General features: G+C 30.1%; 1 protein-coding gene across 1 annotated transcript; it reads right to left on the reverse strand.

The window, feature by feature from the left end:
- Window positions 1–27,727, reverse strand: LOC138938696 (epidermal growth factor receptor kinase substrate 8). Its single transcript, XM_070305886.1, has 10 exons — window positions 27,511–27,727; window positions 10,485–10,562; window positions 9,819–10,054; window positions 7,345–7,684; window positions 5,764–6,980; window positions 5,310–5,427; window positions 948–1,424; window positions 684–849; window positions 433–568; window positions 1–366 (listed from the first exon to the last, which is right to left on the reverse strand). Exons 2-10 carry the CDS (start codon window positions 10,528–10,530, stop codon window positions 271–273), a joined length of 2,832 nt encoding a protein of 943 aa, XP_070161987.1. The 5' UTR covers window positions 10,531–10,562; window positions 27,511–27,727; the 3' UTR covers window positions 1–270.
- Between the last annotated feature and the right edge of the window lie 85 nt (window positions 27,728–27,812).

Consider the following 27,812-nt stretch of genomic DNA (forward strand, 5'->3'; position numbering starts at 1 on the left):
TTGCTTTGATTTGCTGTGTAAATAATATTATCACAATATATCTAAGGTAAAATAAAATATTTCAGTTTAACGGTATTTTTATTGTCGATAGTTTCCGCGTTTTGAAAGTTCTTTCTATGAAAAGTTATAGAAAAAAATATTACTTTATTTTACCCTTTATTCTCTTCCCAGTCCTCGCGTGATAAAGGTCGCCCTTATCACCTTATATTTACATCACTCCCGCACACATATGCGGAATATAAGGAACATATGATTCACATAATATATAATTCACTGTCTGACTTCGTCTTCATCGTTCAACTCCTCTGCTCTTTGGCGCGCTTTTTCTAAGATCTGCTTAAGTTCCGATGATCTAGCTGTTTTGTACTGAAAATAAAATTTCGAGCATAAGAAAAAAGTGACGCAGGATTATCTGACTCAAAATACATTTACCTCGCACTCGTTTTTCGCTAAAGTCAATTGACCGTTGAGTCTGCTTCCTTCGGACAACCCGCACAATTGCTCCAATCGTCGCCGCGATAAATTAAATAATTCCATACCGTTCATATTTTCCAATTGTTTGCAAATTCTGCAAATAAGACCGATTGATTGATAGATAAATTGATTAATAGTTTGATTCATTAATAGATAGATTGATTAATAGATTCATTGATAAATTAATTGATAGAATGTAATCAATGTACTTCTCCGAAAACCCTTTGGCCTCCAACCAAGTTTGAATTTCCCGAGATGTCGAGTATTGATTCACCCAAATCTCACGCATATTATTGCTGAGAGAGGAATTTGCTTTCTTCTCTCGGAACATCGTTAAGACAAACTTGAGCTCTTTTTGAACTTCTTCTTGACCGCCTTTCATAATCACGTAAGACAATATCAATAATACAAATTATTGAGAGCAATTATTTAAAATATTTAAGACAAAAAGTCAAAATTTGATCATGACTCACCATTAAAGAATTTAATACTTTTGGAAACTTCTGTTTTATTCGATGTGGAAAATGTCGAGGGTGCAGATTTTTGAGTTTGGAGCGGCGGAATAGGTCCTATTGGCGTCGGTGGTGGTGGAGGTGGTGGTGGAGGCGTTGAAGGTATCTTCGGTGAAGCTAATGCAGGTGATGCCGGTGCTGATTTTGGTATAAATAGTGCTGATGTTGATTTCAGAGTAGAAAGTATTGGTGCTGATTTTGACACAGCTAATGTTGATGTCGGTTTAATTATTGATGCAGATAATGCTGGCAAAAGCGGTGATGGTGGTATTGGTTTATCGGATATTACATCTGGTATTATATGGCGAGGTGGCAAATGCACTTCCACGATACTTTGTTGTATGTTGAGCTTTCTATGCGATTCAGAGGTACTTTCGATGGAGGAAATACTCGACCTGCTGCTGTTACTCGTCGCTCCATTGTAAGCATTTACATTATCTGTAAAATAATTTTGCAATATTAATTTAGATAAATATTCACATTAGTTTAACCTCTTCAAAAGTCAATGACCTTGATATATGTTATCATGGTCATTGACTTTTGAAGGAGTTGACCTAATGCGAATATTTATCTTAATTTAAATTACAAACTGCCATGCAATAAAGAATTATTTATCTCACGAGCACTTAATTGATATAGATAGGTAAATCGTAATATCAATATAAAAAAGCTTTATTAAAAACATGAAAAGACTATAACTTACCCCAAAGCTTTTGCATAAAACATACACAATCTTAGATATATTGGACAAACAAACATTAAGCATAGTTTAAGCACCACAAGTGACAATATTTAAAATTTTTTACGTTTCGAAATTTAAAATCTATTATTAAAAACCGGGATAATAAATCATCGTTTGCCAAATACACATGTTTTATTCGCTAATACATATACACGCACACACGTGCATATGTTGTTTGTGCGGGTGTGTACAATGTATTTTTATCTCTGCATTAAACAAAATGTTTATATAAAATATGATAAAATATTACTATAATTAAGTTAAATAATCGATATGATTTCGCACGAAACAGAAAAAATGGAGGAGACAACGGTACTTTGCACAAACACAATCTGTAACTGCATATTATTTATTAACAATAAAAGTGATATACATAAATTACAATGTAATGAAATACTGGACATGAATCGCATCCTCGACCCATTCGTGGACACATATACAAATATAGAATTAAGGTTTCCATCGATCATAAAAAAAGAAAAGATAGGAAATAGCGCGCGCGTAGCTGTTTACATTGTAAAATTTCTCGTAGAAATTATATATCGCGATTTTGGGTTGTTATATTTTAGAGAGCGTTTTATCAACACAATTCTATTATAATTTAACAATAAACCAGTATGAAAAAAGAAATGCATCTGTGATAGAAAAGGATTAACAAATGCTTGTATTACTTCTTATTCACGATTATTATTTATATATTATACGATTATTGTTTACGCGTAAGTATATTGTTCATTGACTTCTGGATCCATTTATTATTATTGTATTGAGGTCAACACCTTGATATGAATTTAAATATATAACAATAAATAATGCAAGCTATAAGAAAAAATGATTAGTATCGATTTGATAAAATTAGTTTCGTATTTTATGCCTGTACCTTTTTATTACTATCCTTTGAAATAGTAAAAATTTATAGCCAATATATGTATAGATAAATTTGGACCGCGTGTTAGATTGTGAAACAAAATATAAATTCTATAAGGGAAAAGGAACTGATTATATAAGAAAAAATTTTCTCTTTTACTAGAGAAATTATAAATGTAATTTTTCGATATTCTTTAAATATTTAAAATATTCAAACATCTTTTATCTCTAGTTGTTTTTTCTTTTTTTTACTATTTCCTTCAATTATTTGTACAAGCTTATTTACATCGATCTAATAAATATAAAATGCATGCGACGACATGTACAAGCAGAATCGGACAAAAGATTTTTTACTTCAATAAAAGCTATTAATAAAATATAGCATGTAATGCCAAAATATATAATATTATAATAATCAGAAAAGTTTTTCTCACTTATCCTCTCTATATCTTTCCATTAGATTTTTATCAAAAGCCTTTATCGAAATTGTATAAAACTGTTTTTCTCAGTGAAACTTTCAATATAAAGACAAAAGACAGACACAACAAATCTGCTATAGTTTCAATAAAAATATAGTGTGGATATATTATAATCTAATTTAATTTTACTGTTCAAATACATTCTTCGATAAAATTACAGAATTACTTCAAATCAATTTAAAAAATGAAATTTAAATGTCCGTAATTTTGCAAAAAATGATCATATAGCAATGTTCCCAAAAACAAAATTTGAAAAAGATTCTTCTTTTATTCATGATCTCAAAACTGAAAGTTTTTTATTTAAAAAAGACTCGCAGCTTTAAGATACTTCCGTATATTGCTATGATAGTTTATCGCAAAATTATATACATTTACATTTTATCATTTTTTTCGGTCGATTCGAAGTGATGCTCCAATTTTATTCAGGAATATTACACATGCATACAAACACACACACACGTACACTATATATATATATAATATTTGAACAACAAAATTATATAGGATATCTCGAAATTCGCGAATCAAAATACTATCGCAGAAAAGTTCTCGAAAAATTAAGTTAAGAGATTATACATAATTTCGTACTTAACATAACTTGCATTGTTTTATTTATATATGTAAATATATATTTATATACGTGTAAGTACTTTCTGACGAGAAAATATTCAACGGGTTAACGTATCGTAATGCGTTTCTATGTGAAGTATAATACATATATAACATATATATGTGTATATATATATGTGTGTGTGTGTGTGTGTGTGTGTGTGTGTGTGTACAAACATACATATATATTTCTCCTTTCTGCTAGTAAAAAATTATAAAATTAATTAAATTTAGTTAATTAATTAAATTTAGTTAATCGATAAATACAGAGGATATAATATATGATGATAATCTTCAATAATCATACAATTCATAATCAAAATATAATATTAAAAACTAATCCGGTAATTCTCTCAACCATTTATAGATATCGGATTTGATAATCACCAATCAATACCGATTTCTATACTTATTGCTAATTTAAATAATATTATTTTAAATATTGGTGATTAATAATCACTACTACTTGATAACTCTAACAAAAATTTCATATTATTGATCAATCAATTAATTTCATACTAAACTGTGTTTTTATTTGGATTGTTACCAATCATAATTTCTCTGTCTATGATAACGCGCGATACGTTTACGATAACGATAAAAGAGATACGATGAAATAATCAATTTATATTTTCGAGAATAAAAATTATTATATAAATATAATAGAGTAAATTATATTACTTCTCACATATTTCTTTTTCTAGAGTGAATTATAGTTCTCATATTTATTTTCTTTGTATTTATTAACTCTATCAATAGCAACTGTGCAAGCTGTGTTTATTACAATGTTTTAGGTCGTACGACAAAAATAAACGCAATGGTATTGCGTAAAGAAAATGAAAGCAATATACTTTTGTAAAAAAAAAGTAAAATATGTACCGGCACGTCGCTCTAAATGTTAGAATAATCGCCATACGAAAAGTTTAGAATGCCACGCCCATCTTGTAGTCGAGTATGAACGGCTCACAATCAGTCTACATTCTATTTACTTATACCTGTTTATATATACACGTTCAAGAAAAAATCATCAGATATTACAATATTCTTCGACGAATGCACTAATTAAAACGTAACGTGGACGATGATCTAACAGTTAATTATGCTATAATTCATTTACATACTAACGTAAAGCGCGTTTCCTTATCTCTTATGTATATCAACTCTTTATCAAATTTGATATTATATCGATTTTTGTGCCCTAACCACGTCAATTAAGACAGCATCTTTTTGAAAGATATTCGTTATTGCTCTAAAATCGAAGTTTATTTACGATACAGGATGTCTGATAATAATCGTCCCATCCGTAATGTGCAGCTAGAGCAGTTAAACCGAGCAGGAAAAAAGTCCTTTACCATTTTGCGATTTTTGTAATAATTATCGAGAAATTAATTATTGCGAAAATCGCAAAACGGTAGAGGACTTTTCTATTCGGTTTAATCCGCTCTACTTGCACTTTACTGATGGGGCGATTATTATTAGCCACTCTATGTAAAAGGGACAATAAAAAAAAGCTGCATCTTATAATTTCACAACTTTGCTGAAATAATTTTCAGAAATTGCCCCAATTCGAATAAAGACGGGAACGCCTGTAAGCGCATAAAATAGCTTAAAAGTATCGAAATTCACCTTTTTTCCCGAGTCTTTCTTTTCTCACCCAATCAGCAGGCGCTGGTGGCGGAATCGCATGTGCTCGATGCGTAGCTTCTGGTCCTGGACTAGTGCTGGTTCTTTCGATCTCCGAATCCTGCGACACACACATAACAAATTCTATTTTATAAATATTAGAAATTTACAACTAATTCGATAATCCAACAAAACATACATTAAGATTTTCGATTTCTCACTGCGGTTATATTAAATTATAACATCCCTAACAATACACACTTTCAAAAGATGTAAAACATCCTCTGGACGTCTTTTGAACATGTGTACTGTTAGAAATATTACTATTATTATACATATATTTCAACTTTTGCTAATATGCATTGTCTATCTACAAATACAATTTTATTCACATTCTTCATGATTATTTACCGACAAGCTATCTATCAGAAAGAGTTTACTCCTTAATGACACTCACTTCGTAGTTATAGCCGTGTCCCTGCCTAGGATATCTGCTGGTATACAACGGATTGTTAAAGACATCATTATCAGCAGAATGACTGGTAGAATTATGCGATGTAACGATAGTATGTGGCACGTGAGCGACTTGCCCCCGAGAATTCCTCGCTTTCCACCATTTTCTGCTGTCGTCGAGGATTTCCAAATATTCGCCTCTGATCACAGTGAGCTCCTTGTCGTTGTTTGCCGTTCGCGGATAGGTGACTTGCACGATCTTGGCGTGGCGTGTTGCCAATTCATCCAGCCAAGCTTCCTGCGCTCTGTCTATACCAGCGGACGCTCTAGGAGCTCTCTCAATCGAATCCACAGAAATATCACTGTGCGCCCTAGTTTGGTCCACTCTCTCCTCTCTACCATACAGCTCTGAGCTAGGCCCGTAATTTCTTTCAAAATATTCATTACCACCGCGCTCCTCTCGACTTTCGTACTCTAGATAATCGCTGCTATAATGTGATTCGTCCATATCACGGTGATTATAGTAAGGGTCGTTCTGTTGTTCCGGTAACTCGTCTCTCTTCTGTTTATCTGCGTTTAACAAAGACGCCAAATGATCGTGGTCTCTATCCTCGGGGATAGGATACTCTGGTGACCAACCATCCATGAAAATCGGATGGTAAGGCGGTACATGACCCTTCCATTGATCGCGCGGTATCAGCCACGTGTCGCCTAGCGAGTGCCAGAGTTCGGTCTCTTTGCTGGTTACGCAGTTTATCAATAGATTGACGGCTTCTCGCGTGAGAAGCGGCGACACCACCTTGCTCGGTAAGTTCGGATCGTAATTGGTGTCGTGGGATGCATCTACGATAAGCGCGAGCGGCGTGAAGAGAAAATGTACAAGTTCCGGCGCATTGGGATCGTGAATGTGCGCCTTAAGCTTGGCTAACAGATTGAATGAGAGCTTGAATTTTTGAAATATATCAATGAACTCCATTTCAGGTGGTGGTTTCGCTCTCATCGTCAGCATACCGTCGCCGAGGTTTCTTTTTTTCGATTTCCGGTTACGTCGCCGACGTTCCAGCTCTCGTGATGCAGCAGCTGCGTGCTGGAGACGCGCGATGAACTTCTCGATGTCATCAAAACAATGGTTCAGAATTGTTACATCGCGTTCATATTTCTCTGACGATGTCGATGATACCTCATCATTGTTTTCTTCCCGGGAAATGTCATTCTGACCGTCTGTGTTATATATAAATATATACAAAAATATTTTCCATATATATATATGTTAATACTGTTAATATATATTATTAATTCAAAGACCGCGTAAAGCTCGATTATATTGTATAAAATAAAATAAAAAAAATATATATATATTGTGTGTGTATATATATATATATATATATATATAAAGAGAGAGAGAGAGAGAGAGAGAGAGAGAGAGAGAGAGAGAGAGAGAAGCATTAAACACTTGAAACATTAATTTAAATATAAGTAGAAAATATATTTAAATTAATGTTTAAAGTGTTTAACGCTTCTCTCTCTTATATGTAAATGTTAATTATTTCTAACGATATAAAATATTAATTAATTGCATACTCACCACTTGCCGTATTGAAAGCGGATACTTGTTCTCTGACATTAACGCCGTTCAGAGGTGGTTCCGGGGGCGGTAAGGTCGGTGGAGGTGGAATGTGACCTCTGGGACCCCTAGGCGAACCGCCTGTAACAAGTTTTCCCATTTGCAACATCTTCAGGTCCTCGACAAGATCCTGTGCCGATACACTCTGACACTGGAATATGTGCATCTCTGCTCGCTGGCCGGAACCGCTGTCATCGGCCACCGTAAAGACTAAAATATTATTGTACATCTCCATGGGATCCCTCGATGTGAACGCCGTCGGTTCCTGTATCAAGGAAGCCGGGAATCGTTCCATGACAGCCTAAAAAATTTCAGTCGTATGTTATTGAGTGAAATTGTCATCAATTATACTCCTTTGCGTGAGATGTCAAATCGAAATGTTGATACAGATTATGTAAATAGTCTTCAACTGTGTCAAATAATTTCGGTTCTGTAATATCATTTCATCAAATAAAAATATATACAATTTTATTTTTAACAAAGTAATGCCTCATTTGAAATTTGAAGGTAACTGCATTTAGAACAATCTGCATTAAAATGTCCCTTTTTTATTGTGTTAGAAAAGAATTGATCTAGCTACAGTATTTGAACAATCATTACCCCTATTGGCACCACCATCACCACAAAAAATCAAGTTCAGCTATAGTGCATAATTAAGTGCTAATTTGTTACTAATTTATTGCTCTAAGCACGAATTTATTGCTCCTATCCATTAACAAGAAAATGATATTGAAGATGGGGATGCTGACTTGCCATTAAGCTAGCATTCCCCTTTCGAAAAACACTTATAGCGACTCGCAAATCAAAAACCAAATACATTAGAATTTATTGTTAATTAATTGCTCGAAGATACTGCAAACAGATTCTGAAAATATTAAATTTTTAATTATGCATCAATATGACACGCTATGAACATATAAAGTAAAATCATCAAAAATAAGTAGCTAATATTAATTTGTTATAATATTGTATTCTGCATTAAATGCTCTCAAAATAAACCATTTCTGAATTTATTGCTTGCAATTCAATTAGAAAAATCGACCCAAAAGAGTGGCGGTGCTAGCTTACCTACAAGAGTAAAGTACATGAACGCAATTAGTTGCTGTTATTATTTTGGTCTTAAAATGTTTCCCTAATTTATTGCTTTCAAGATATATAATATTGAATTTATTGCTGAATGTTTGACTTAGAAAAATGTGATGCTAGCTTACCTACAAGAGTAAAAGATATGAACGCAATTAGTTGCTGTTATTATTTTGTCTTAAAATGTTTCCCTAATTTATTGCTCTCAAAATATATAATATCGAATTTATTGCTCAACGTTTGACTTAGAAAAATAGACTCGGAATGGCGGTGCTAGCTTATCTACAAAAATAAAGTACATGAACGCGTTGCATGAATTGCATTGATATAGTTTACTTTTGTAGGAACGCTAGCATCGCCATTCGTTAGATCGATTTTTCTATGTCAACCGTTGAGCAATAAATTCGATATTATATATTTTGAGAGCAATAAATTAGAGAAACATTTTAAGACCAAAATAATAACAGCATCTAATTGCGTTGATATAGTTTATTCTTGTAGGTAACCAACAACGCCTCTCTTACGGGTCGATTTTTCTAATTAAACTGTAAGCAATAAATTCGGAAATGGTTTATTTTGAGAGCATTTAATTCAAAATACAATATTATAATAAATTAATATTGTTGGCTATTTATTTTTGATGATTTTATTTTATACATTCATAGTATGTCATATTGATGCATAATTAAAAATTTAATATTTTCAAAATCTGTTTACAGTATCTTCGAGTAATTAATTAGCAATAAATTCTAGTGTATTTGTTTTTTATTTGCGACTCATTATAAGTATTTTTCAGAAGTGGCGGTACTAGCTTAATGGCAAATTAGCACTCCAATCTTTAATATCATTTTCCTTCTAATGAATAGATGTTCAGCAATAAATTAACAACAAATTAGCATTTAATTATACACTAGCCAAACCCGATTTTTCGTGGTGGGAGTGCCAGGTTAATAGAGGTACAATCATTATCAGTTTTGGATACACATGCAGTATCTTATTTTAAAGATTATATTTATACATATACTTTATAAATAATATTTATATACAATATTAATAAATAATGAAATAGTCAATTCTTCATGAAAAAATTGTTTAGACAATAGTCGCATATGTTTTGAGAGACATACAAAATGGTGACTTGTATAATTTTAAATGTCTCATCAAGATCAGTATAACTTCAGAGAGAGAAAAAAAGGAAGAGGAAAAAACGCAAGATCGTAATAGTTTCTACAATTATATAGTCGAGAGGACATGATAAAAAATATGGATTTAATTAAAAACATCATGTTCCATAAACATGTTTTTTGATCGTTAATATATTTACGGTAAAATATCTAAAAGAGAGAAATTACTCCTGTTTCGTTGTCCATGATAAGAACCCAGTTTCGTTCCAGACGAAGCTGCATTTTTTGACTCCAGATGCCATTGCTTTTCTCCAGTTGTAAAAGCCGGCGCATACCATCCGCCGGATAAACAATACCGGTTTCTTTCGTGACGGTGAACGTGGCCAAGTGCTCCATCATATACGTCGGCTCCGAACTGCTGGCACGACCGCCAGAAGTGCTTGACGGCCCGCTGGAACCGCCATCTGAAATGTGAGATTCGTTTCTAATAAACTCGTTTATTTAAAAAATCTGTCTCTCACTATTCTCTTTTCATTGCTCAATTTTCAAAATAATATATGTCATTTATATAATCATTTTTTAATTTTTCAATCATACAACTAGTATAATCTCATCAAATTTTTTTTTCTAAACATTTTTCATTTAGTCCTCTTTTTTTTCTAAATTAATGTAAAATATTTTTAATTTGTTATTTTAACTTGTAATTTATTATACTATTCGTTATTCTAATTTTTTGTAAATTTACATAAAGCTATTCCTTATTGTTATTTCCTATATAATTTACAATAGTAAATCAAATAAAATTAGCAGGGAAATAATATTTTAGCAAGTAATAATATATTTCGAAATGAAATTAACTTTAATTCCGCGATATAATCTAATAAGATTACTCACCTTTGTTATAGGCAGGGCTATGACCACTATTGTAGTACGGCATCATAAACAAGAGAGATATACCGATTCTGATTATAACTAAAACAGAGAAGCCATGAATTACGAATGAGTTTCTTCACTGAAAAAAAAAGTTGTTAATTTGACTAAATTCATACAACTAATTATTATTTCTTTGTAGTTCTTTAATTGAAATATTTAAGTATTTAGGTCAAATATACGTCATGTTAGATTTAATATGTCGTATTTGATTTAAATATTTATATATTTCAATTTAAAAAATACAAAGAAATAGTAGTTGGACGAATTAATGAGTTTTTTTCAGGGTGAATAATATGTCAGATACATAATAAGTCGTCACGGGCAAGTAAGGGCATAACGAAAATCTTAATTAGCCTTCAGGATTTGCGTTCGCTCATTTAATTTATGCGCACCCGATTACGGGTATCTCTTCATTCTGGATCGCGTAATTAGTCGTAAAGATATTGGTGTTTTCGAATAGCCAGACAACAGGGTACGTACATTAATAGCTTAAATGATAGCAACGACCACTAGCAACATATTCGCACGTGGTGCGATGCATATCCGGCTATAGAGTCAGGAATACCATACTTGGCGCTCAAGAAGCCAACGAGTATCCAAAGTGAAATTTTAATGAGTCTAATTCATCTGACAGACATGTCTGGAATTCTCCTTACCTTCTCCTCCCGGTTTATTGAACTTCATTCTCAAAGGTGAAATTTTATATTTAACGGAGCTAATCGTTTTCGCTAGACACTTCATTCATTATTTAATTTGCATGTATGCAACTTCGTTCGCATCTCACTTCTTGTGAGAATATACAGTGCTTCACATAAAGTATTATAAGGTGTTTTTTTCGAAACTTAACGTCGTACAAAAAAATATTTTAGACAAAATTTATAGAGTTTTGAGAGGGAAAGAAATTGATCTTGAATTTAAACCAAGGTCATTTTTCAAGGTCATGAGGTTAAATTAGTTTTCTTTTTTTTTTAATGGTACTATCCAATTTTTTTATATAAATCGATACCTTGCGATATTCGGCATATAAAATTATAAGGGTAGCCAAAACTTGAACAGTTTACGAGATATTTTATATTGTAATTTGACATATTTTACATAAACTATGAAATATCTCGTAAAATATTCCTTTTTCGATTATCTTACCTCTTTTATGCATAAAATATTTTTATGTATAAAATGATGAGAAGAATCAATTGATATAAAAAAAATACATAATTGTTTTTAAAACAAAAATATGTAACTGTTCGTTGCAAATTCATATTTTTTCTTAACATAAGAAGAATTATTAAAAACAAATTTTCCAATCAGCACCATCTTTTAAGCCGTCTATGAATCACGCGCCAAATTGGATATAATCACGCTTACTCCTTCATATTTGGTTCATGTTTGCCCGTTTAAAAAACTGCGCTGATTTGTGTGTATGAGGAACTTGTATTTAACAATTCTTCCTACATTAAATATCGCAGAAAAAAATAAGTCAGAACTTTTTAATTCATTTTTTATTGAGAAATAACTACATAATTCGTGGATGTAAATTGAATGGTAAACCTGCATAAAATGGGACCCCCCTCGTATGACTTTGACCTTGACATATATTATCGAATGTAGGAAGAATTGTTAAATACAAGTTCCTCATACACACAAATCAGCGCCGTTTTTTAAACGGGCAAACGTGAACCAAATATGAAGGAGTAAGCGTGATTATATCGTGATCGTCCTGAATCACGTTGACCTTGAAATAAGTTGCGGTCACGATCCGTTAAAAAGTTATTAACAAAATAAGTGTTATAGATACAATTTACATTTTTGACACCGTATAGATAGAATCGCAAGTATATATGAACAGCCATAATAATACCGCGCGCACATACACACATACACACACGGGGGGGGGGGGGGTGCAAGGGAAGCCTTCGGCCCCGCTCCCGGTAGACAGGGTGGACCTCGCTTTACAATGTAGCATGTACTTTGTAAGTTGTAAAGGCCCCCCTTGCACCCGTGTGTGTGTGTGTGCGTGTGTGTGCGCGCGCGCGCTCGCGTCATACGAAAATGTGCGCAGTTTTATGTCCCAAGCATCAGTCAGTCACTATCTTTAATTGTTCATAACTTCGTAATAAACAACGAGCGACAATTAAATTAGAAGAAAAAGTTATTCAAAATTATGTCCTTGACAACATATACCAAGATCATTGAAATCGGTGAAGTCGCCCTTAATCTTAAGTTTTACCATTAAGTCAATCAATTATTTTCTGCTTTAACAAAAAAATTGTTCAATATATCAACGATTCACTGCTAATGATTTTCCTTCGTTCATAGATATACTATTTCCACATACATGTTAATTGTTTATGCCTTTTAATACTTAAAATAACTGCTATATTTTTCATACCTTTTTGTTAATAACTTTTTATAATGACCGACGGCTAAAACCTTTTGTATGTTGTTCAGAATCATGACCTTGATAACATATGTCAAGGTCAAGGTCATACGAGGGGGATCCCCTTTTATGCAGGTTTACCCTGTGGTTTGTTAAAACAATATTTTTCTTTTCATTCCGGGGAAATTTTTCGCTTCTTCTGTAGATTGATGCATCACAAAATCTACATGTTCACCAATAATCATTCCTAATAGACGCAAGAGAGATTGAGATAATTAGTTTTCGCATAACTATGCAAAGTGAGAAATGTGAAATTCTGGATTTGTTCCAAGAGAAATCCCATAGTCGCTCCTCGAGTCAATCACGCAAGCAAACGCATGACTATTTATAAAATATTTTCGTACTTAAAGAGTAAAAATCATGTATACAGGGTGTTAGAAAATTCTGGAAACGGTCAAATACCTCGAAAACGAAACTTTTCTGAGAAAAATGTTTTGAACCAAAGTTGTAGAGCTCTAAGTGACGCATTATATAATAATATTAGTATGACCTTAAGTAGCACCGTCAAGGTCATATAAAAATCACTTTGAATTTTTTAAACAGAACCCCCTATTTTTCATTACATATTCTTGTAGCTTATCTCGAGAACTTTCCAAAACACTATAATAAAGTATTATTTTAAGCACTTTTTAAGTTATTTTATATTTTAATCTGACATATTTTGATATAAAAAATTAAATATCTCGTAAAATATTTAGTTTTCAATAATCTTACCGTAATACTTTTATGTACAGATTAATTAGACAAATCAATTAATATAAAAAATCATTGTTTTTAAGAAAATTATTTACAATGTATTTTTTTAAACTGTTTGTTTTTTTTGGCACTAATTGAATGCATTTATTGAATAAGATAAAATAAAAAATTTTTAAATTAATACAATCATATCCACGCAAACAGATTAATTATAAATATTTTGCATTCCAAAACAAAATTTACAATTATTTTATATGTCTCCTTAGATTTAATATTGGTAAACAAAACTAGATTATTATAGTGATATATTTTTATTACAGAATACTTAGAATATTCTAATAAAAACAATAAGTGAGAGAGATAGAGATATAGAGAGAGAGACAGAGAGAGATGAAGCAGAAAGAAAAGAAGGGAAAGAGAGATAGATCGAGAGAAAAATGGGTACTGCTTTTAATAGCCAAGTAGCTGGTTCTCTCTGTAATTTCATTAAAAATATGTATCATTTTACGTATCACAATAAAAGCTTGTGCAATATTATATTATCCACCAATTAATAAAATTAAGAAAGAATTGAACGCATCGTTACGTTAAAAGTTAATAAATCTGATATATTTAAAAATTCATGAGTTTGACATTGTTCAAAGCATACTCTTTTAGCCTTTTAAAATATAAAATTAATAATTAATTTTAAATTAAAGTAAAAATTCCTTCTACAAAATTAAAATCTTTATTTTCATGAATTTTTGTGTACAGTCATTATAAAATTTTCGTAGCACAGTCACAACAAAAAAGTTGCTTCAATATAAAATAATATTTATACGATCTTGATATTAAATTATATTTTACAGAGAAAAAATCTTATCAAATTAATTATTAGTTTTATTTTTTAAAAAGCTAAAAGTGCTTTGTGTGTGCACAATTCATGAATCAAATTCAGGAATCTCGATAGATTTATTATCTTTTGACATAGCTGATTCATCCAGTTCTTCCTTAACAATATTGCGCAACGATATATGATTCAATAAAAGCATTTGTAATTATCGTCGGTAAAAATGTGGCTTACGTTTCTATACGTAACAAAACTCATTACATTTTTCTGAAATTACGCTGCTATCTTGGTTGCGGTTGCGGCTAACAAGAAAAGGAATCAGGAAGCACGATCGACAGATGGATTGATGCGACTGTATATGTATATCATAGGTTTCTTATATTTTTATTTCTTCAAATTTTTCGGTTACTTTGTCAATTTTTTTGGTAAACAGTTAATATAGAAAATATATTTAATTTTATTTTTCAATTTTTAGTATTAAGTATATTAATAGCTACGTTTTAAATAAAAATATTCTGTAAAAAATTTGATTATATATTGCTATCTCACATATATTTCATTTACTTTATTATTCCTTTTATATATACAGTGTAGTTCATATATCATAATTATTCAAAATATTATATTGAGTAATTATCTTTTCAAAAAATAAATTTTATGGATTTGTTCAGTTTCGAGAGATCGAGGAACAAAAAATGTTTTGAATCAATTTTTTAAGATAGATATTAAAGACACTTAATTTTTAAATAGAATTACCCTTTTTTGTTATAAATCTTTTTTGTACGTTTATGAATGAACAATCCAACGATCTAATATTATGTGTTCTTAAAATGATTTTGTGTAAAAAAAATTCAAAAAATGTACCATAAATAAATAATATAATAAATATTATTATTATATTATATTATTAACGATAAATAAATATTTCCAAAATGCCATCAACTTTCAATTAATTCATTTACTAAAAAGATGAATATATAAAAAATAATCACTGTTTATAGAGTCTCGCTATTAATAGAATTATATACATGCTGTCACAATAAGCTACATTGCTACATTATACCTTTTAGCGTCGTTGGCATCTTTGTAAATGTTTAGTATTACTAAAAAAAAAATTTAATAGGTTAAGATCTGATAAATGTGCTGACCAACAAATACGTACGCCCTTTCTTAACCATTGATGCTTGATATTAATTAAACTGATATTATGAAGAAAAATATTGATTATAATATTTTGACACAAGCTTTAGTTTAGTTTACATACGGTTTGAATTGTGAAAATTATGGTAACTATAGCAGTTATGTTTGTGTATGTAAACCAGAACACTAATTTTATTTGTTTCATGTTTCTCTATAGTTTATTAGTATTGAGGCTATTAATAGAATTAAATTTTTATTTTATAATTATCTTAATAATTGCCTAAAAAGTAATGACACTGTCATCACTTGTCATAATTGACATTTTAAACATATTTTGTTATCATAGCACGTGTTTTAATATTTTCACGCACAAAGTTAATTCAAGGTCATTTCCAAAATGATAATATTTTAGATCCTTGAATTGTCCATAAAGTTAAGTCAATAAAGATTTTAAAGAAAAATGGATAGTTTCATTTAAAACAATAAAAATAATCTTAAAATCTTTCTTAAAAAATCGTTTAAAAAACTTTTTTTTCTGTCAACTCTTTGAAACTGTAAACAAATCTATAAAATTTATTCTTTGAAAAAATAATATTTGAGATAATCATAATATATAGACTATTATACTATATTCATACAATTCTTATAATATAATTTTAAATTCATTTCTTTAATTTTTTTATATAAGTTTAAGGTAGAGAAATAATTAATCTAGCAGAATGCGAATTACGAAAACAAAAAAATACACAATAAAAAATATTACAGAAATTATATAAAATATTAAATATAATTATTTCACCTCAGATTCTCTCTCATACATAGGTAGCTATTCGACTCGACGTAAAAGAATTTCTGTTCACGACGCGGTTCTAATGCTCGCGGGCATAGGATCTCGACAGCGACCTAATGTACAGTAATCATGGCAAAAAGGGAAGGTGAGAGTGAGCTTCAATATATATGCCTCTACTCAACATTAAAATTGCCAATGTTATCTGTGTGCCAGAAATTCCTCATCAACGCTCCGAATTCAAATTTTGGTAAAGGAAAAATCGTCTTAGAATCGTATCAGGAATACGTCATTTTAAGGATGGAAAGTTGTTCTGAAACACCCTGTATACGAAAAATACAAAATGAGTCATATTATCAAAAATAGTCTCCCCCCCCCCCTCTCTCTCTAAAATAGGCATTTATAATGATATTCCACAATCCTGAAAAATATGAAAAAATGCATTAGAACTACATTAGTCAGAAAACTGTAAAGAGGACCATTATTCATTTATCCTTTACAATATTGTGGAAATTTTTATTATGAAGTTTATGGATATCATTTTTGAGTATATTTTTTGTTAAAATAAATTTTCTTCTCTATCGCAATTATTTCATTATTATATCTATTTTCATACATTTCTGGATTTTTCATATGTAACTATCATAGTTATACTATCATAGATCATTGGTCAATTTTGCCATTACAAACAATAATAAAAAATATATAGTTTTTTCATTCTTTTTTAAATATGATTTTGGGAAAAATTGTTTGTTCATCATAATATTACCCCTTCAAAATGAATGATCTTTTGCTTTGATGTTTTTTCATCAAAGACAATAAAGATATTCTAGATACTACTCAGATAAGATAAATTGATAAATATATAAAAATAAAAAATAAACATTACGCTGCAGATATTATCTCCGTATAGCTTATAGAATTGAAATTTATCGAAGTACACACATGACTTCACAAACCTCGAAATCAGATGTACTTTAAAGATTGGTTTCGAAAATGCAATATGACAATGCAATTATGTTTTAATGCACGTACAAATACATACATACATGCACGAATGCGCGTTCGAAAAAAACGTAATTCAGGAGAATATATCTCCATCTCTATCATTTTTTTCTGTATTTTTTCCATGTACCTTTCTAATTATAAATTGAAATCTGTACAAAAGTTTAAATTTTCATATTCTACGCAGATGATTCTTATCAACTGTTGTCACCTTTTCAGATTGTATATGATAATAACTGCCATATACAATGTTACAATTACGATTACCTTCTAATTGCAATAAATATTATATTAACCGATATTGTACGTGGTCGAATCAATTCTCATAGATATGTAAAAATAACATCTTTATTTATTGACAATAGGGTTTATTTCTTTGCACACGAAAAATTAAATTCGTCGAAATTAGCGGTATCACAATCTCTTCTTTCTGTCATATCGATTTTGCAACATTTGTTCAGACATTAACGTGGTTTAATTCTGTGTATATGTATACAGGGTGGCCTACGTAAAGTGTTACAAGCTAATAATTCTAAAAATATTTGTCAAATCAAAAAATTGTTCATGAAAAATTTGCATGTTTTCGAGGGGTCTTTCTAACTACGTAAACATAAAATTGACCCCGCTCCCCTTCTAAAAGGGGCGGGGGGTAACTTTAAAATTTTAAATGGAACCCCCTATTTTTTATCGGATATTTTTATAGCTTATCTCGAAAGATTTTCAAAACACTATAATAAAGTATTTTTTCATTAAATACTTTTTGAGTTATTTTATATCTTAATTTGACATATTCTAATATAAAAAATAAAATATCTCGTAAAATATTTAGGTTTCGATAATCTTACCGTAATACTTTTATGTACAAAATAATGAGACAAATCAATTAGTGTAAAGCAAAAAACAAATAATTGTTTTAAAAAATACATTGTAAATAATTACATACTTTTTCTTAAAAATAATAATTTTTTTTTACACTAATTGATTTGTCTCATTATTCTGTACATAAAAGTATTACGATAAGATTATCGAAAACTAAATATTTTACGAAATATTTTATTTTTTATATCAAAATATGTCAGATTAAGATATAAAATAATTCAAAAAGTACTCAATGAAAAAATACTTTGTTATAGTGTTTTGAAAAGCTCTCGAGATAAGCTATAAAACTGTGCAATAAAAAATAGGAGATACTATTTAAAATTTTAAAGTTACCCCCCGTCCCCTTTAGAGGGGGAGCTGGGGCAATTTTATGTTTACGTAGTTAGAAAGGCCCCTCGAGAACAAGAAATTTTCTCATGAACAATTTTTTGATTTGACAAATATTTTTAGAGTTATTAGCTTGTAACACTTTATGTATATGTATACAGGGTATATGTATATATATGTGTATGACAATGAATAATATTATCTCATGCCAATAATTTTCTTATATGTGTATATGGAAAATATATATGGAAAATATGATTGCACGACAGTTTTAGAAGCCGATAAGCGTGTCAAATTTCACAAAATGTAAAAAAATATTAGAAGATAGAAGGGGAAGGGGCATAATGCGTCCATATAGTTATAACTATTCGCGATAAATGCCTCATATTACCGTAACATTCAATGATGTTACAACATTGATGTGTATTTATCGTCATTTTTACATTGATATTATATGATAATCTCGATTACATTCCATCACGACAGAAGCCCATAAAAATTTTTCTAGATACATTCGCAATAATTATCATTATTATTATTTATTACTGTATAATTATTTTATGGAATATTAATATTGTGCGTGCTGTTGAGGTATAATACATGAATATAAAAATAAATAATCATGCATGAATATTATGCCATTCTCTTGAACGTGTAATAATTATTACTTAATAATACTTAAATATACGTTATATCTAGGATGCATGTGGGATGCACATGCAAATTACAGAAAGGATAAAAGACTCTCAATAAGAATATATAGTCTGCATGCAACCAATTTCACAAAAAGTAATGCAATATTACGACGATATTAATTAATCATTAATTAATATAAAATTATTGTTTATTTATATATCAATATATACGTTTAATATTTCAAAAACACATAAATATAGTATTTTTCTTCGAAAAAAATATTTCAATAAAGTTGATCTACGGAAAGTCAACTTTGCGTGAAAGATGTTTTCACACGGAACTGTATATAAATGAAGCTTTGATCGTTTTCCACTCTCATACATACATAAGATCGGAATGCCGACCGCGCCAGCAAGACATGTTGAAAGTAAATACATACATCGCGGACATAAGTCTATATAAGCGCTGAAAAAGTGGAAAGAAAGTTGCCAATGCACCTCGCATACCTACAACGATCTGTTCGCGTTGAGTTGCGAACGAGTTTTGCAGTGAATGGACCGAATCGCAGCGCGAATCAACTTTTCACTTGACCGCTTGGCTCGCTGATTAATCATTAAGGATTAATTCAATCCCCGCAATCGATCATCTGTTTGCCGAACAAATTTAAACGGTACGGTACATTTACTCTCATATCATCCATTATATCTCAAGATCAAAAGAATATTCATTTTAATTGCATACTTCATGTAAATCTTCTTTGTATTTAATTGTATAAAGGTATGTAAAATATAATTTAATAAACAAGTATAGAAAGTATAATAATGTGATTAATATAACATTTACTTTTAATTAATAGTTAATTATAATATGTATATATAAATATAAATAGATTTTATATATATATATATATATATAAAATATAATATATATATATAATATAAATATATATACATATATATATATATATATTTGCAAAAAAAAACAAATAATTGTTTAAAAAAATATATTGTAAATAATTTTCTTAAAAATAATTATTTTTTATACTAATTGATTTGTCTCATTATTCTGTACATAAAAGTATTACGGTAAGATTATCGAAAACTAAATCTTTTACAAGAAATTTAATTTTTTATATCAAAATATGTCAGATTAAAATACAAAATAACTCAAAAAGTACTTAATGAAAAAATACTTTATTATAGTGTTTTGGAAAGCTCTCGACATAAGCTATAAGAATATGCAATAAAAAATAGGGGGTTCCATTTAAGAAATTAAAAGTGTCCTTGACTTGACCTTAACGATGCCATCCAAGGTCAAATCAATGACACCATCTTCTGTTCCCCTCAAAACTATACAATTTTTGTTGAAAACGTTTTTCTCTAGAATGCTTAGTTTTTGAAAGAAAAGGGGTGTACGGGTGATTAGGACACCCTGTATATATATATATATATATTATAGATATTGTATATATGTATATGCGTGCACATATATCTATGTAATAGATATTATAAATATTACACATATATAGGAATACTTAATGTCTTATATGTATGGTATATGTGTAATATCTATAATATCATATGTATTATGATTGTACATATGAGATTTAATACTTATTTTGCACATGTACTATGATCATATATGTGGATTTCGAAATCATATTTTATCAAAGCTGTCGAAATTCGCAAACAATAGAAAACTGCCTTTCGTTAATCGCTAAGATACAGTAGCATATTTAAGAGATGTATACAGGGTGGTCCTCGTAACGGTCGCCACCATTTTTAAGGCACTTACAATAATCTGACATAAAAAAGTTTCAAACAAAAGTTGTGTGGCTTCAAGGGGGCCATAAGATGGTGACAATGATTTGACCTTGGAAAATCATTTGAAGGTCATGTGAAGGTCAACTTTAAAATCTTAAATAGAAATCCCCATTTTTTATTTAGTATCCTTATAGCTGATATCGAGAGCTTTCCAAAACACTATAACAAAGTATTTTTTCATTAAGTACTTTTTGAGTTATTTTATATTTTAATCTGACATATTTTGATATAAAAAATTAAATATCTCGTAAAATATTTAGTTTTTGATAATCTTACCGTAATACTTCTATGTACAGAATAATGAGACAAATCAATTAGTATAAAAAAAAAATTGTTTTTAAGAAAATTATTTACTATGTATTTTTTAAAACAATTATTTGTTTTTTTTGGCACTAATTAATTTGTCTTATTATTCTGTACATAGAAGTATTACGGTAAAATTATCGAAAACTGAATATTTTACGAAATATTTTATTTTTTATATCAAAATATGTCAGATTAAAATATAAAATAACTCAAAAAGTACTTCATAAAAAAATACTTTGTTATAGTGTTTTGGAAAACTCTCAATGTCAGCTACAAGAATACTCAATAAAAAATGGGAGTTTCCATTTAAGATTTTAAAGTTGACCTTCCCATGACCTTCAAATGATTTTCCAAGGTCAAATAATTGTCACCATCTTTTGGCCCCCTTGAAGCCACACAACTTTTGTTTGAAACTTTTTTATGTCAGATTATTGTAAGTGCCTTAAAAATCGTGGCGACCGTTACGAGGACCACCCTGCATATGTACATATGTACGTATGTACGTATGTATATATGTATGTATAACCGCAAGGAAGAACATTGCATGTCAATGTCAAGACATTTCGCTTATGAACGTAAACAATCTCTTGGAATATGCTCAAATGAAATGTGACTCTCATGTGCCGAGTTTTCCAGATAGCGTAGTCTGCTAGAAAAAAGGCAGAAAATAAAGCCATTGTATCTACAAAAAAAGAATTCAAGATAATTTTCATAATGGCAAACGTAATTTGCACTTCCGGTATCTTTCGCTTCTTTTCTCTTTTTATTACATTGTAACGTCTGCGTACAAAAAAATACACTGATGATACCAAATGCATATCTCGGAATATTTCAGTATAAAAATTTGTTTAACTCTATTAGATATTATTAAAAAAGGATAAGATTCTCTGTTTTTATTTCGCTGTTTTTATATACTGTAACAAATGTAATGAAAATAAAAATATTAATATCGATCGTTAATTCTGATAAATAATTCATCAAATGAGTAAACGTGTTAACTAAATGACTTGTGTAATATTTTGACTGTGAATTATGTAATATAAAAACACAGTAAAACTATATATTTATAGAAATATCATAATTAACTGTAAATAAAAATATTTATAGATAGAAAAAGATTTTTAATGTTTATAGACGTATATGAAAAATTATATTGATGGACACGAAACTCTGAGAAATATTCTCAATGTGTGTCACGAAATCGCAGACTATTAGAAGGTCAACAAACTATTGCTATATGTAGCTTTCCTATGCACGTTAAATTATAAGAAACTAGGACGTTATTAAAATTAATATACACGCGGTATAAAAACAACGAAATTCAACGCCAGTTTCAAAAGTACATTATATTATAAAATATTAAATTAAAAATAGAAATGAAGTTTTCATTTTTTAAGGATTTCAAAAATCTTTGATTTTTCTATAATAATAATAAAGAAGTAGCATTTTTATATTAAAAACTATCATTACTAACTAACTATTAATAAAATTATTTAATTTTTCCATAATAATAATAACAACAAAGTATCACTTTTATATAGAAAACCATAGTAACATTATTATATCAATAATCTTTGTGCTTTATCTTTCATCAAAGAAAATACATATTCAAATTAAATTGCGTTGCAATCTCATTAGAAATATAGATTTAGTATACTTTATAAAAATAAGCACCTTGATTTATACGTTAATCTATCACGAATATCGAAATGAGGAGAAATTATATGCGCAGTAATAAGCATTCGCGATCTGTGTCACTAGTTTTGCGTGGGTGATTACGTAGGTATTTCATAGGCGTGAATTACAAGTGTCGTTCGACGAGAGATGATACGACGAGACCATCACTCTAATGAACTCAAGCGGATTACATATGTGGCAGATATCTTTTCCCTGTCATGATACAAAGTAAATTATATATATCGTCGTCGGCCATTTGGAACAAAATTTTTGCCTGATCTCGGCAACGAAAACGTCAATCTCGACATCGATTACGTATGTCCGACCGAATGTGAACATGCGTGAAAACATGATCCATGCAATATAATAATATGACAAAGTCTTGACATCATCCGTCGCCGATTATGTACATCGCGGTCATTATTGATTAAATAGCGAACAATGTAGTTGTGTTGTGACACATGAGTATGCAGATCGCAAATGTCACAGGCGAGCAGCGACATGGGATTAAAGTTTAATGGGAGACTGAGGAATGTTTACAGCTCTCCTCGTCTGGCAATGTCCATCATGAACTTTTACCTATCCGTTCAATGAAAAGATGCTGACATTCGCGACTTTCGCATGATTCCGCGGGGTTACTGATTCCTATTTACAAATAACGTTCCTGCGCTCCTAAGTCTTAACAAATGATCGTTTCTTATATGATATATATGTATATATTTGAAAAAATCGAAAGAGATACCGTGACAAGAAGAAGTTGAATAGGATAGACGTTCGCAAATTAGGATGAATATTATTATTGTAATTCACCTTCGTAAGGGATGAACATCCATATTACATTATCACATAATTTTTATTTTGATCTAAGTATTGTTTTTAAGTTTGGGATAATATGTAATTATATATGTATGTGTATATAAATTTAAACTTCACACACAATCAAATTATATAAGAATATCGACATATCGACATATCGATATATCGAATACCGAATATCGACGTATTAAAATTATTATCATATTATGATTATATGAAATCATATCATAATATTATAATAAAATATGATGAACTGTAAACTATATATATAGATAAATATATTTGTATATACACACAAATATATAAAATTAACTATTGTTTTATTTATAATTGTTATTTATAAATAATAAATATATAAAATTGTAAAATGTAGATTGTGATTTACCTTGACTAAATACTTATCGTCAATAAGCGTTAGAAATTATACGTAATACAATTAAGAAGAATAAAAAAGGATGATCAAAGGTCGGCAATCGGTGAATCATCAGATCATCACATACAGATCCCGATAATGATAATCCGATAAGAATTGGCGAATCAATACTACAATAGCTATAATGATCGATGTCGCGCGCTCGTTATAGATATAGTACATTCGTACAGAATAATCTTTATGACTAATCCTCGATATTACAATTAAAAAATATTTCTTCCATAAACATCGTTAAAATAAATTAAATTCACCCATAAAAATTTCGCATTTAATACAAACTGGACCTTCTTTCAAGTTTTGTCACTTCCTCAATTGTAATTGAACATTGCTTCCTACTTTTGTTGGCGATTTTATATTCAAGATTTTTTCTTAATAATAAAACTAATAAGAAATATATAATGGTTTTAGTTATTTTTTACGAATAAATGTTTTTTTAATATTGCGAATTTCGATTTTATAATTGTATTTTGTAATATTAAACCGATATGGAAAAAGACTCGAAAGAAATTTAAACGTATCATACGTGAGACACAATAAACTATTCGACAATTAAAACGTTATATTATCCAATTAAGAAGCTTACCTTCTTAATCTCAAAAGCACTTCAATCTTTAATTATTACTTAATTAAGTTAATTGCGCTAGAAAACAACATAAAGCCCGTTTTAATGTCATTGAAAGCGCATGCACGCAGGCACGCACACATACATACATACATACGACATTCCGATAGAATTATTCATAAATCTGTCAGGAAAACGGGCAAATGATTTTTAATACGTAGAAATACTATCTTTTTTATACGAAATATCAAATTATTCCCCGAAATTTTATGAAAATAAAGATATATATACATATTATACATTTTTTTTATTATGTTATATATAAACGAATTAAACCCATACAGCACCGAAAGATTGCAAAAACGTTGCATAGATCTTACATTGAAACATTGTAATATTTCATAGAAGTTGCGAAATGTTTCTGCAATGTTACTACAAGCCTGCGGCAACGTTGAAATGTCCGCCCTCAGAAATATTTCAATGTAAGACTACAGTAATGTTACGGTGCAATGTATTTATAATATTTAAATACATTGCTACAAATATGTAAAACGCTTCAAATTTAATACATAAACTTTGAGAACATATAGAAACATCCAAGAGAGATAAGAAAAAAGATCGTGAATTTACGCAATTACGACGAGTTTTTTCTCGTCTCTGTTGGATGTCTTTATATATTCTCCAAGTTTATCTATTAAATTTGAAGCATTTTGCATATTAAAAAATTATTATCAAATTTTTGCTTTTATATAAAAATGGGAACCTTTAAACAATTTTCTATTATCTAATTAACATCGCTATTTTATAAATTATTTACAAGTTTAAGAAATTGATAATGGTTAAATAATTTAATTCATAAAAATTAAAATTGTATTTATATAAATATTAAACTCCATATCTTAAGTAGACAATAAACGGATAATTTTAACTTTTTTCGGATAATTATTTGTCCGATTTCTGAACACTCAATTCAATATCTGAATTTCCTGTGTTGGAGTTGTATCAGACAAATTAATCTGATAAAAATAGTTATTATACCTTTAATATTACTAACCGCTTTTTGCAAGCTTTATATAACCATCGTGATTAAAACTTCAATACGGGATAGATAACGCAACACGCGCTGCATAGTGGTAAACGAACGAAGTAGCAATTATCAAAAACTGTCTTTTGTAATGTTTTTGAAATGTTGCTGTAACATTCTCATAAAATATTACAATTCCATATTCCAATAATGTCTCAACAATATTTCATTGCAACTTGCAAGATTGTAACATTGCTGCAATGTAATTGCAATGTTCTGTGCTGTATGGGCACATTCATTTATAATTTAGAATTAAAATGTCAATGGGTTAATTAATAATCTGTTAATTTTATTATTCATGTTAATTTATTTCTTTAATATTGTTTAACCGATTTTAAATTATAACTTTGATTAAAACTTGATCTTAAAACTTTCACATTAATCGCAATTAAAACGCGAACAAAATTTTCTTCTTCTTAACTTTAATTCTGCATGTTCTTTTTCATATTCGCAAGCTTCTCGTCGATATCATGATCCGAAGTTAAAACGCGACGCTATACAGCGAACAAAGTGTTAACTCTTTATGTTTCTTCACTCTGCGTTTATAGACCCTTCCGGTTGCGATAGATATTTGTATTGCCAACAGTCATATCACATTGTAATACACACCAGTTCTCATCGGATGAGAAGAAGATAGATACTAAATCTTATATCGGTTACATGAATGGGAAATTAGAAGAAACTATACCGATCAGTTACATTAGTGAAAAATTAATAAATCTAATACATTTCAATTTTATCAATTCGTTATTGTGCAAAAAAGCATACTTTTAGCCTTTTAAAATATAAAATAATTAATTAACTTATAAAGTAAAATAAAGATTTGGGCTATAGAATTAAAATACTTATTTTCATGAACTTTTGTGCACTATAGTCATTATAAAATTTTTGTGGTACAGACACTGTAAAAAAGTTATTAATTCGATGTAAGATAATATTTACTATTTTGAGATTAAATTATATTCTTCAGAGCAAATCTTTACTTTAATTCACAAATTAATTATCAATTTTATATTTTAAAAAGCTAAAAATACTTTGTGTGTGTGCGTGCAAGTGCGCGCGCGTGTATATGTGTATATGTGTGTGTGTGTGTGTGTGTGTGTGTGTGTGTGTGTGTGTGTGTGTGTGTGTGTGTGTGTGCAATGTTAAATTCATAATGAATCTCGAAATATATTAAGTTTAATAACTTTCGACATATTTGATCCATTTAGTTTCTCTTTAAAACGCTATGGCCTGCGCCTTTTGTCAAGCAATTTTTACCATGCGCTTGCTGATGTCTGCTCGTCATCATCACACACGAGCACGCACAGGCACGCATCGCAGCCATGCACGGTGCGGAAGATGGCAACAGGTGCGCGTGACCGGATGATTCGTCCCGGCTCGTTGCAACGATTGGTGCAGCATTAATCTCGCGTTCGGTAATTCTCGGAGTAATGCATGAGTACCTCGATGCGAGATTCTAACCGTATTGTACTTATCCTCAATGAAAAGACGACACGAGATCATCTCGTGCACGCAATATTCGCGCGAGAAGGAAAGAGCTTACTTACCTATTTACAAATTTTTCACAACACGCCCAGTGTATACACGCGTCCAGAGACGGTGACAGATGGTTCGGAGAGGGGTAGGTAGGGGGAGGAGGGGGAAGCTTTCGAATTCGAGACAACAGAAAGACACGCGGCAAAATTACGTCCCGTACATACTCGACCGCAAATACTCAGGCGACTAATCCGACCGATCGCCGTCGATCTACGCATCCTTACCTGCCTCAAGTGCACTGCACGTAACGCAACGTATCATTGGCTGAACGCGGAGCGAGACCAATATGGTGGTCGGACCCGTTGGAATCGGC

Source organism: Polyergus mexicanus, unplaced genomic scaffold (genome assembly GCF_030449975.1).
Source record: "Polyergus mexicanus isolate NDT 795.1 unplaced genomic scaffold, iyPolMexi1.0 SCAF_13, whole genome shotgun sequence".
Lineage (NCBI taxonomy): Eukaryota > Metazoa > Arthropoda > Insecta > Hymenoptera > Formicidae > Polyergus > Polyergus mexicanus.

What these genes read in the sequence shown, in the direction of transcription:
- LOC138938696 (XM_070305886.1), bottom strand. Translation starts at nt 10,530, where the DNA reads ATGATGCCGTACTACAATAGTGGTCATAGCCCTGCCTATAACAAAG. An exon ending in GACACGGCTATAACTACGAA is followed by an intron (nt 5,428 to 5,763) that starts GTGAGTGTCATT and finishes TGTGTGTCGCAG; the next exon opens with GATTCGGAGATCGAAAGAAC. An exon ending in GCCAAAGGGTTTTCGGAGAA is followed by an intron (nt 569 to 683) that starts GTACATTGATTA and finishes TCTTATTTGCAG; the next exon opens with AATTTGCAAACAATTGGAAA.